General features: G+C 39.9%; 1 protein-coding gene across 5 annotated transcripts in view; it reads left to right on the top strand.

The window, feature by feature from the left end:
* The window catches only part of EDA2R (ectodysplasin A2 receptor), a 68,843-nt gene extending 57,768 nt beyond the window's left edge, over positions 1-11,075 (top strand). For 2 of the 5 annotated variants that reach the window (XM_008710669.1, XM_008710667.1), the window contains 4 exons: positions 4,760-4,995; positions 5,551-5,636; positions 6,939-7,103; positions 10,135-11,075. In XM_008710669.1, coding sequence (XP_008708891.1) covers positions 4,760-4,995; positions 5,551-5,636; positions 6,939-7,103; positions 10,135-10,517 — 870 coding nt within the window. In that variant the 3' untranslated portion in view covers positions 10,518-11,075. The remainder of the gene's footprint in view (positions 1-4,759; positions 4,996-5,550; positions 5,637-6,938; positions 7,104-10,134) is intronic. The other 3 variants (XM_008710676.1, XM_040630672.1, XM_008710673.1) reach the window with 2 other exon arrangements.
* The last annotated feature ends 1,974 nt before the right edge of the window (positions 11,076-13,049 follow it).

Genomic DNA, 13,049 nt, shown 5'->3' with positions numbered 1-13,049 from the left:
CACACAGAAGTGGAACTGTTTGGATTGTATGGGTATTTCTTATCAATGCCTTTTTGGGAAATTCCATACTAACCTTTCCTTTTGTTTTTCTTTTTTTTTTAAGAGTTTTATTCATTATTTGACAGGAAAACAGCCAGTGGAGAGGAAACACGTAAAGTGTGGAGAGAGTATAGGAAGAAAGCGGGGTCCCAGCAGAGGAGTTCTACTGTGGGGCTCGATCCCAGAACGCAATCATGCCCTGGAGCGAAGGCAGATGCCTAATGACTGAGCACCAATGGGTGCTTGTTTGTTTTTAGCTCCAGTCTGCCAATATCTGCCTTTAGAGCATTTAAAACTACTGACATTAAAGAATATACTAGAAAAAAAGTATAATGATAAGAGAGTACTTTTACATTGTTATTTGTCTTACGTATATTTTATACCATTTTTCCCTCATTTCCTACATTATTACCTTTTTTTGCTAGCTTGACTTTTTTCAGTACAGATGTTTTATTAATTCCCTTTTCATTTCTTTTTTTGTGTATGTTTTTCGATATTTTCTTTTAGTTACATGCAGATTCCCTTTAACATCCTAAATTTTAACAATGTAGTTTGAATTCGATACCAAGTATATAGCTTATACACAAACTCTGATTTATACAGCTTTTGTCTCACCTCCCTTTATGTTATTATTGTCAATTTTGTTATTAATTATGTGCCCAATATCATAGATTTATAATTTTCATTTTTTTTTCTTTTAACGTCATATAAGGAAATAAAAGGTGGAATTGAAAACTAAAAATGCAATAATGATGCCTATTTATATTTGTTCATGCATTTACCTTTTACCAAAGATATTTATCTCCCATTGGCTTCAGGTTACTATCCAGCATCCTTATAGATTTTTAACCCTAGAGAATTCCCATTAGCATTTCTTTTTGTAGAACAGATCTGGTAATATTAAACTGCCTCTGCTTTTTGTTTATCTAAAAATGTTTTAATTTCTCCTTCATTTTTAACAATTTGTTTCCTGGCTAAAGAATAATTTGATAACAGTCTATTTCTTTTGGCCACTTCATAGGCTCATCTTATTGCCACCAGCCTCCATATTTTTTGAGAAAAGTATGATCCCTTGTACTTAACCAAATTGTTTATCATGTGTTAACATCAAGATTTTGTCTTCGGCTCTGTCACATCTTATTTGTGATATGTCTTATTATGGGTCTCTAAATTTTTCCTGCTTTAGTTCATTGAGGCATTATGGATGTGTTTATTAATGTCTTTCATCAAATTTGGTAAATTTTTAGCCATTATTTCTTCCAAATATTGTTTCTGCTTTTTTATTTCTCTCTTTTCTTTCTGGGAATCCCAATTGTTTTTAGTCTATTTGATGGTGTCTCTTAGGTTTTGTTTATTCTCTTCATTCCTTTTATTTCTGTTTCTTAGACTTGATAATTTCAGCTGTCCTACAGTTTGTCATTCATTTTTCTACCTGCTGGAGAGCTGCTATTCAACTTTTATAGTGAATTTTTTCATTCCAGTTAGTTTACTTTTTCAGATCCAGAATTTCTGTTTGGTTTCTTTCATACTTTGATATTACCATTTTGTTCATACACTTATTTCTGATTTCTCTTGTTCTATGTTTTTCTTTGAATATATTTAAGATATTAGTCTTCTAGTCTTTGTCTAATAAGTCCAATATCTGGACTTACCTCAGAAACACTTTCCATCAATTTTATTTGTTTGCTTTAAATGAGCCGTACATTTTCCTGTTTCTCTTTATATGTTTTGTCACTTTTTTTTTGGTAAAACTAATCATTTTATTATAATGTGGCATTAATCGGGTTTTTTTTTTCTTCCTCACATTTAGCTTTCTTAAAAAATTGTATTTATTGAAGGCTTTATTAGTTCATTTATTTAGGTGTTTTTTCCAAACTCCTTTTTAAACACTGTATTCTTTTCATTATATGTGTCATGGTATTAGTCTGTGTTCATTTTAGAGGTCATGGTTAGCTATCATTTTTATTTATTTATTTATTTATTTATTGTTTGATTTATTTGGAGGAGAGATCAAATGGGGAGGAGGCAGAAGGAGAGGGAAGCAGACTCCCCTGCTGAACATGGCTCCTTATGTCCTATGTGGGGCTGGATCCCAGGATCCTGAGATCATGACCTAAGCCGAAGGCAGACACTTAACCTACTGAGCCACCCAGGGGCCCCACTAATATTTTGATAGAGATTTCCTTGAGTGCCAGAAGTTAAAAAAAAAATAAACAAAAATGGACCTTTCCCAGTCTTTGCAGATTAGGTCTGTGCTAAAGCACTCCTTCAACATTTAGCCAAACTTGCACTCAGCCTATGGATTAGCCCAATGTGTAAGCTTTGGGTCTTTTCCTTTTATAAGCATGTTTCTTGCCCTAGGAATGCATGTGCCTTTTTAAATTCCCCTGTATATATGGGTGCTTCTGAATGTTTTCATTTCCCAACACATTTGTGTCATTTTTTCTAACTTTTCCAAGTTTAGGAAGTATATTGTAGGAGAAGAAAGGGATAAAGAAAGGGGGGATAATCAGAAGGGGGAAGGAAGCATGAGAGACTATGGACTCTGAAAAAACAAACTGAGGGCTTCAGAGGGGAGGGGGTGGGGGAATGGGATAGGCTGGTGATGGGTAGTAAGGAGGGCACGTATTGCATGGTGCACTGGGTGTTATATGCAACTAATGAATCATCGAACATTACATCAAAAACCAGGGATGTACTGTATGGTGAATAACATAATATAAAAAAAATATTTGGGGAAAAAAAAAGAAGTATATTGTGTTTCTTTCTTCATAATTTCTTGCCCCAGGTATCTGTGGTTTGTTAGTTTGCTTTGCAACATTTATAAAAAATAAATGCCTACCCTTTTCCAGTCTGAATTCTGAATTGAGTGAAACAGAGGTGAACACTTTGTACCAGTCTTTCAGGTAGCCAACAAACAGGTTAGAACCATCATACACAATAATTTGTGAATAAGTTTTGCTCAATTCACTCTAGAACGAGGGATGAAGGCCTCCCACTAAGAGCACAGGCTGCTGCCACTTTAAGATTGCCTTCACTTTAGAACTGGTGCTGTTCAGGAGAGGGGTGCAGTAAAACCAAGCAAAAATGGCATAAAGCTTTCCTTTCATTTTCAAGTTGTCTTCTTCTTGCTTCAGCATTCGCTTAATTGCTGTAAACCTTTGTTTCCCAGAGTTCTGACAACTTTGATTCTGACAACTTCTGCATACTTTTCTCTTTTTAAAATATTTATTTGAGAGGGAGAGAGAGAGAACACACAGGCAAGGGGAGGGGCAGAGGGAGAGGGAGAAAAATCCTCAAGGAGACACCCTGATGAGAATGGAGCCGGATGTGGAGTTCAGTCCTAGGACCCTGAGATCATGACCTGAACTGAAATCAAGAGCTGGATGCTCAACCAACTGAGCTACCCAGGTGCCCCTCTGCATGCTTTTCTATGTTACTATGAGGAAATGCGAGCTTGGAGCTGCCACCTCCTTCATTTTCTTGATGTCCTGTCATTTTTAATATACTGATTTCAGCATTTCTCTCGGTGTTCCTGTGCCAGAAAATCACAGTATAAATAAAGTTAAGGCAGTTTTAAATATAAAATAAGTATAAAGGGGGGGAAAAGGCAGTTTTCTTGGGGCCAGGCCTGAGAGAGCCATACATCATTTTGTCCATGTTCCATTAGCTAGAAATTAGGCACATGGACCCACCTAACTACAATGGGGTTAGGGAATGTTGGCTAGTGGTATTCTCAGGAAGAAAGGAGACTTAGTTTGGCAAACAACCAGCCAACTTCTGCCACAGCTAGCAAATGGTTAATATCCCTTGATAACTAGAGTTGTATTTTGAGAAAGAGCTATGATATATCAGGCAGTTGCCTTGTACCTAAGTTAGAATGTCAGAACTGGAAGAATATTTAGAGACTATCTACTTCAGCCTCTTCAGATGTTGGGGCTTCTGATGCTCAGAAGTGGAGAGGGGCTGGCTAGAGTCACACTAAGTCAATATTAGACCTGAGACAAGAACCAGCTGGATCACTCAGCAATCCTCTATATCATTGGCATTCAAACTTTTTTTTTTTTACCATTTCCAAGAGTAAAGAATACATATTTTATCACAATCTAATACATACTTGCATATATTTTATCGGTAAAGTTTTACCATACAATATTGAGGTATTGGTAGTGATATAGCTATTTGTCAAATATTTCCACCTTCCCGACTTCTAAAACATTGCAGAATTTCATTTTCTTTTACTTGTGTAGTTACTAATAATCAGATGATATGTGTGGTCAAAGACATGTGAACAAAGTGAAATAGATCATTTCTGGAAGAAAATAAGAGCCAGTGGCAATTCACAATGTTCTCTTTTCCCTGATGCTCCAATCATGGCAACACAAAGATAAAGCCTCAGTCACCTTGTGTAGCCCAGTGAGAATAATGTAAAGCATAGCTCCTACTAGATCTCTGGTAGGCAAATAGTGTGAGTGAGAAATAAACTTGTGTTCTTTTAAGACACTGAGATTTGGAATTTGCTTTTTGCCATAGCATAACCTAGCCTATGCTGACTGATACTTAGCATTAGTATATGCCCTCTGATATTTTATATAATTATTTTTTCTTTTTCAATTTCAATGCTGATCTCAAACTAGTAAATTGACTTTATGATTCATAAATGTGTTACAACTTGTGGTTTGTAAAGCACTACCATATATGATGTCTATTTGTTCCATAGGTGATCCTCTCTCCAAATATCTGTAGAGCAATGTTGGTGATTCCCATCTCTCTGCAGGATTGTGGTTATGGAGAAGGTGGAGATGCATACTGCACAGCCTGCCCTCCCCGCAGATTCAAAAGCAGCTGGGGCCACCATAGATGTCAGACTTGCATCACCTGTGCTGTCATCAATCGTATCCAGAAGGCCAACTGCACAGCTACGTCTAATGCTGTCTGTGGGGACTGTCTGCCTAGGTGAGCCTGCTGTGTGAGACCAAGCTTTTCGGGACCTTTTATATTCCTTGGAGGTCTTTTTCATCCTTACTTCTCAGAGTCTAGTTGAAGTATTCTAACTGTCCATATCATGATGAGCTTAAGCTCCCATGGAGAGAAGCAGTGTCTTCCCACGATCCCCCTACAAAGTGCCTAGCACATGGTCAGCCACAGATGAATACTTAACAACTTTTTTTTATCATGCTGGCATGCTTGAGCCAAGGCCCAAGATTCAAGGTAAATCTCACTGTAGACATAAAAGAGATATGAAGCAGTTGATTTCAAAGCAGTGCTCCCCTCTCTTATAAGACTAATTCCCCTTTTAGCTATCAGGTGTGGTGAATGCGGGAAGAGGTGGAGCATATGGGACTCTGATTCAGAATCAGACATAGAGGCAGATCATTCATGAGTATTGGGGATGGGTGCTGGCTTCCAGGAGGGCACGACTTTTAGAAGTTGCTTATGGTCTCAGTAAGGACCAGCCCACGTGCTTTGCTTATTTTATTATCTTGCCATTCCTTATTGCTCTGACCATAGGTTCTACCGAAAGACACGCATTGGAGGACTGCAGGACCAAGAGTGCATCCCATGCACAAAGCAGACACCCACCTCTGAGGTTCAGTGTGTGTATCCAGTTCTCTTTTCCTGTTTTCCTCCAACCCATTGAGTGGTAGCAAGACAGGGACAGTGTAGTAAACACTTCCCCTACCACCTTTACTCCTTCCTGTAGAGCAGATTGACAAGGGAAAAGGTTAGATTTGAATTTTTGTTTCACAATACATTATCTGCATAACCCTCTTTACATCATCTGAAAAGAATGTAAGTCATGATAATCACCATTCTTCATACTTTATGGGATGCCTAAGTATAATTAATTTATAGATTTAGAAAACACTTTATAAATTATAATATTTGTATACTTGTAGATGATAATGATGATATTATCAGGTTTAAGGGAGTCTCTATTGCTTAGGAATAGTAAAAGCCTGAGTAGACTAAAATCTAGTCTACTCCCATAACACTATCCATTTTTTCTATTATTTTTATCTATTTACCATATATATGTACACTCACACTCTTTAAATTATTGGTATTTTTATATTATGAAATATTTCAAATATGTAGAAATATTTAAAATGAAGAAAAATATAAAAGTGGTTAGTTGCAGGCACCCAGGTGGCTCAGTCGGTTAAACATCTGCCTTTGGCTCAGGTCATGATCCCGGGGTCCTGGGATCGAGTCTTAAGTCAGGCTCCCTGCTTAGCAGGGAGTCTGCTTCTCACTCTGCCCCTACCCCCTGCTCATGCTCTCTCTCTCTCTCAAAAATAAATAAATAAAATCTTTAAAAAAAGTTTAGTTGCACAACATCCAAAATTAATAAATTTTAACATTTTGCATATTTGCTTCAGGTTTTCTTAAAAAGAACAAAGATTCCACAGGTCTAATAGAATTCCTTTTTTTCTAAAGATTCTATATAATCTTTACTTCAAGCTATATACTCACTTGTCCCAATTTGCTTTTTCCCTACTGGATCATTTATATTGATCCATATGGGTCTTTTATTTTAAGTTATATGATAATATTATATCATTACATGATTTATTTATCCTGTACCCTACTGATATACATTTTAGTTTGTTTCCAGTTTTCTAGGTTATATAACTAGATGTGACATGGAAAGACCATAAAATATGTATATCTTTGAATAACTGTTTTAACTGATATCATACCAACTGATACCATACCAACCTCCATTTCATTCTTTATATTTTTCCCTGCTCTACAAAGAATTAAAACCAGCTTAGCAGCCCTAACTGGAGAAGTTCCTAAGGAGAGGACAATGGCCTAAGGAAGTCCAGTCCCAGTATTAAGGTGACTATTGACTGCCCACAGTGACTGACTTCCCCCAATTTCTTGTCTCACAGGTGCCTTCCAGTTGAGCTTTGTGAAGGCAGATGTACCCACAGTGCCCCCTCAGGAGGCCACGCTTGTTGCACTGATGAGCAGTCTGCTCGTGGTGTTTACCCTGGCCTTCCTGGGGCTCTTCTTCCTCTACTGCAAGCAGTTCTTCAACAGACATTGCCAGCGCGGTAAGGGTAGCTGCTTCACATATTACATGAATCAGGATCAAGGCTCTAATTAGCAGAAGAGAGGAATTTTCTGGGGTTCAGAGTTTTCTGGGCTTTCCCTACAGTGCTGAAAAACCTCAGGGGTGGACTATCTGTGGGTGGCAATAGAAAGCATGGGGCTTCAGAGGCAACTGAGGCCAACCCTGCAAGTTTATGGAATCTGATTCATTACGGTACAGGGGTTCATAAAGGAACACAACATCATGAGAAAACCCTGGGGATGGAATCTGGATACCTAGGTTCTAAATCAACCTATACATTACTATGCAACTTTAGATAAGTCATCCAGCGTCTTTGGGCCTCTTTATCCCTAATCTTGAAAATGAGAATTGACATTGGATTAGTTGGTTTCTAAGTTCTTTTCTAATCTTCATTTCTACTTATATAGATTCTGGAGCTTGTCAGGAATGGAGGATGAATGGCTGGTTTTGAGATATGACTGTAATAAAAGTGGATGAGGTCTTGGGCAACTGTTATCAGTATAGTAATATCCCACATGTGAGTAACTGAGAGCCCAGTTTCCAGAGGAGCTGGTGGACCCAGATATTTTTTTCCCAGAGAATGCTGACACTTAAAGAGGTCTGGCTCAGCCCATAGGAGATTGCCATGGAAATTGCAGATGGAAGGTCATATTTAATATCAGGAGTACCATTGTGATCTGTTCTCAGCACAACTCTAGCCATTAGCCAAAAATGTGGGACAGAAAGTCCAGGTCACTGAAGGCAAAGATGGGAGATGGGATGATGGGCTGGCCAGGAATAGGCAAGGGGTTAGAAGACAAGCCCAGAATACTAAGGTTCAGTGCAGCTTTAGTGTCATTGAGAGAACTGAGAACTATGCAATGACATCTAAACAGGAATCCAGGCTAGTGAATAGAGCTTATTTAGTAAGAAAGGGGGAGGATAAAGTTTCTTAGATACACTGGTGCTCAGATCTTCCTCAGCCCACTGGACACTGGGCCCAAAACAATATCAGTTTTTTAACTTCTATGTAGAAAGATCTCTTTTATATAGACCTCCTTGGGTAAGTTTGGCTTTAGGACATGCCAGATAATCTATAAAAGGCCTAGCATGTAGGTTTGGCTTAAGCAGTGGTGACTCTAGCATTTCATGGGCTGCAGGGACACAAAGGGAACACTGTTACCCTTTATGAACCCTCTTAAGCTCTGCTTCTTTCTCCTCTACTATTTGGTGGATCCTGGAACATTGTGGTTCAGGGTGGACGATCTTGTTTCTGACTTTGGAGCCAGTTTTTCAAACAAGAGAGCTGTTGCCCAGTCATGGGGCATGGGCATGGAACATGGGCAATGATGCATTTAGGCTCCAGAGCTCAGAAAGATGAAGATGAGGCAACGTCTGAGAGTTGCCTGTTTCCCTCCTCTTAACTCAGGAAAGGAGAAATGGGTAACCCTTCTCTGCTTCTCCCCTGTCCTCAAGATAATAATGAAGTACCCTTCTCTGGGGATGTGAGGGCATGTAGTTCTTTCAGAGTCTCCATAGGAGAAAGAGGAAAAGACTTTTTTTTTTTTCATTTGGAGAGGGTGTTTATCAGGAGTCATTGACTAACATGCATACTGGAGTCATATAGGGAAAATCAATGTGTGAATTACATCCAGTATATGATGTAATAGAAAGGAGTAGGGACTAGAGTAAACTAAAGAGTTAGTTCATCTCTTGTCCAAAGGGGAATTTGCTACTCAGCTCCAGGTGATTCATTTTTTCTTTTTCTCCTTCCTTCCTTCCTTCCTTCTTTCCTTCCTTCCTTCCTTCCTTCCTTCCTTTCCCTTCCCTTTCCTTTCCTTTCCTTTCCTTTCCTTTCCTTTCCTTTCCTTTCCTTTCCTTTCTTCTTTCTCTTTATTTTACCATGGGGGAATAGTCAACATTTTAAGATCTTCTGAATTTTCAGAAGAATCCAGAAATCTGAATTTCTGTATGATAGTTTTAAGCTCTAATGATGAATTCTAATAATAAAATACATACATACATACATACATACATACATACATACATACATACGTATATACTGAATGAATGAATAAACAAACAAACCAACCACAATGCAGTGGGTCAAAAAATTACACATCCCATGGGCTCTCAGTTTATAACCTGATGCTGTATCAGACTTATGCATGAAGCATGTACTACTTTTCTATCACTGCCATAACAAATTACCACAAATTTAATGGCTTGAAACAACACCCATTTATTATCTCACCATTTTCGTGGATCAGAAGCTTTGTAGGCTTAGCTGGATCCCTACTTAGAGTCTTACAAGGCCAAAATCAAGGGGTTCACAGGACTGTGTTCCTTTCTGGAAGCTGGAGGAGAGAATCCATCTCCTTGTTTGTTCAGGAAGATGGAAGAATTCAGTTACTTGAAGTTATAGGGATGAGGTCCCATTTCCATGCTGTCTGTCAGTTGAGGGCCATTTTCAGTTTCTAGAGACTACCTGCATTCTTTGGCTTATGACCCCTTTTCATATTTCAAAACTAGTAATGATTGGTCAAGTCCTTTTCATGTCACATCTCTCTGATACTCTGACTCCTCTGCTTTTATTCTTCTGCTTGTAAGAGTGCATGTAATGACATTGGGGCCACCTGGGTGATACAAGATAATATCACTATTTTAAAGTCCATAATTTTAATTCCATCTGGAATGTGCCTCTTGCCATATGGCACAACATAACACACAGGCATAACACCAAGGGAGGAAGATCAAGAGAGAAGAGGGTCAAAATCCTGCTGCCCACAAAGTGTTTCTCTGGAGAAATTGACTCTTTTTCCTGATCCACCACTAGGTAGCCTCAATTTGATACCCCAGTGTAAGTGTGTTTCCCCATTGTATCACCTCAGCCTGGTGCTAGGTACTTTGATCTCCAGCGAGGGGAAGGGGAGCAGTACTTCCCAGACCCTTGCCCTTCTTGTACTCAGGACCAGGTGCTCCACTGAGAGGAGCACCTGCCTTTGGGTGACCCAGTGGCTTTCTGCTTCAAGTTGCAGGAGGTTCGCTGAAGTTTGAGGCTGATGAGGCAGCAGAAGAGGAATCTCTCTTCACCCTGCCACCCGGCCGGGAGACCAGTCCTGGGTCCCCACCGAGTGAAAGAATCTTTGAGACCCAGCCACTTAACCCCATCCTGGATGACGACTGCAGCTCAACTTGTGGCTTCCCCACACAGGAGTCATTTACCATGGCCTCCTGTGCCTCAGAGAGCCACTCCCACTGGGTCCACACCCCCATTGAATGCACAGAACTAGACCTGCAAAAGTTTTCCAGTTCAGCTTCCTGTACTAGAGCTGAGACCTTGAGGGGAGACACAGCTGAAAACTCTGAAGACAGACTGGAGTTCAATATGTCCTTTGAAGTCCCCAGCCCTTAACTCTAGTGAGGTGAGCTGGAAAGGTGGGACAGAAAGACCAGAAACTGAGGATCACCCTCCCAAGGAATTTTCCTCTGGAATACGTTGTTCAGTAGAGCTAGGGGTAGAGAAAGAGCAAGCTAGAAACACTGGAGGGGCAGCAGTGGCTATGCTAATCTTTGGAGTCTGTCAGCTAAAGATCACATTTCTGGGCTTACAGTTGTCAAGGAAGTAACCAGGTTGACATGATGCTGGTCTTTCTATCCTGGTCTTTTACAAGCTCTCTCAGGGCCTCACTGTCTTATAGTCATATTCAGTTATCTCTGCTCATGTGTACAAGCACCACGACACAATGGGAAAATCTGTAAGCCTTGCCATCTGGTAGCCCTATATTTGAAATCTACCTCTACTCCTTAATAACTATGTGAATCTTGTATAAATCCCTTTACCTCTCTGAGCCCCAGGTCCTTAAACTATAAAAAGTAGAGAGTACTACTCACCTCATAAGTTCTTGTGAGGGTTGAGTAAGAAATGTATGTGCAAGCATCTTTTATAGTGTCTGATGCATTAAAAATGTTTAAATCATGTTAATTTTTCTTTCCTTTCCCAGCCCCAGTCCAATTTATACACCCCTCCATATTGACTACACTTGTCTGATCTTCATAACACCCCTTTGTGGTAAGCAGGTCAGAGTTTGTTAGCCTCATTTTATAGAGATAGTAACTGAGACAGAGAGGGAAAGTGATTTGCTCAAAGTCACAGAGCCAATCAGTGGTAGAATTAAGCTAGAGTCCAGTTTGGGGGCTCCATTCCAGAGTTTGTCTAACTTTATCAATGCAACTATTCCATAGCCGATGTTACTTTCTCAAAGGCTTAAGTAGCATGAGGCAATATGAGGCAGAAGAGAGGATAGATTCCACTTTTCAAATAACCAACTACCTTTTAAAACCCTTTTCCATATTTCTGCAGCTAAGATATTGTCCAGGCCCTTTAATGACTCCCCCTTCCCTACGTCTACCCAAGAAAATGTGAACAACATGTAAGTGAAATCTAACACTGATATCAAACCAGTCAGCTTATTTACTATCAAGGTTATCTAGTCCCACTTCCCTTCCACGTCCTCCAATTCATGTCTGAGTTCCTTTTGTAATATCCCCAACAAATGTTTGGTGTCACCTTTGCTCACATACTTGCAGTGTCAGAGAGCTTACTACTGCCCAATGTGTACTGCGGCTATGACTGGTAGATTGGAGCTCAATGTAAAGAAAAACCTTCTGTCTCCCTGTAGTATCTACTTGTGGGCCCTGAATCTGTTCCTTGGGCCACACAGACCTCATCTGCTTTCTCTGCCTTGTGACAGCCCTGAAGAGGTCTAAAGATAGCATTCCCTCTCTGGAAAAAAAAAAAACACTTTGTGTTTCTCTAGAGAATGTGGGGCTTAAAACTAAAGCTGGCTTCATGAGGAATGGTCTCACCAAGATAGAACAGGGTAGAACTGTCATCAACCTAGCTAAGTGATGTATTTCTACTGTTGAATCTTCAACCATTGACCTAAAATATGGTGTTTTTTTTTTGAGAGAGAGATGAGGAGAACAGGAGACTAATGAGATTGCTCCACAGATTTCTAACTTGCTCTGCTCCCTCCCTAGGTCTCTTGGGCTTCTGGCAACCTTGCCTGGTCATTCTCTCTGGACTCTCCTGCTTTGTTCCTATGCACAACAGTAGCAGGGGCCTGGGATGTGGTATCCACAACACTTAGTACTCTATGAATGGGGCACATCCTATCCCATCCCACCAAAGGACTGATGGATCTTCACCATTTTCCAAGACTGACCTGCAGCATTTCTTTCTTCCTTATTATAGTTAGCCTGGAGAGCCAGATTCTTTGGCCATGGAACTACCAGACATGTTCCTAGCTCAGCTTAATGATAGAGAAAAAGGGAGGGGATGCCAATGAATGGCGTAGAGTTTTATTGCTTGCATCTTTGTCAGGTAGACCTGAAGGAGCAGCCTCTCAGTACAATACAGATATTGATATGTCTACCTAGCACTTCAGGGACAAAATCAAACCCTTCCCCTTTAGCTCTTTCACACTGGCCCTCTCCATAGTACACACACGCACACTTCTACATGCATCTTGGGGGAGGCTTGACACCTTGATTCCCCACTCATCTCCTAGACTTGTGTCTGGGACAGCTCTGGCGCTAGCCCATTTGCCAGGATCTTCCTCCCCACATATAGGTCTCTTATCCTTCTTTAGTGGAGATTCAACTCAATGTCTTTTTGATCTTTTAAATGGTACTTCTTAGAGTTCCATTTATTTATTTATTTATTTATTTATTTATTTATTTATTTAATCTTCCTACTTTTGTCTCTTTTGTCCCTTCCTGGTGTCTGGTTTTCTAAAGTCCAAGGCTAAATCTCTAGATCCCAATGGCCAAACTCACTTCAGAGTTTTGGTCTTTGAAGTGAGAGTGAAGTTACTGAGGTCTGCAGTGGGGTCCCTGAGGACTGGACGTTCTCACTGAGGCCTGACCTTAAGGCAGCTCAAGG

The sequence above is a fragment of the Ursus maritimus genome (genome assembly GCF_017311325.1).
Source record: "Ursus maritimus isolate PB19 chromosome X unlocalized genomic scaffold, ASM1731132v1 scaffold_X1, whole genome shotgun sequence".
In the NCBI taxonomy this organism is placed as follows: domain Eukaryota; kingdom Metazoa; phylum Chordata; class Mammalia; order Carnivora; family Ursidae; genus Ursus; species Ursus maritimus.
Note: the sequence above shows the minus strand (reverse complement) of the source record. Positions and strands in the feature narration are given on the sequence as shown.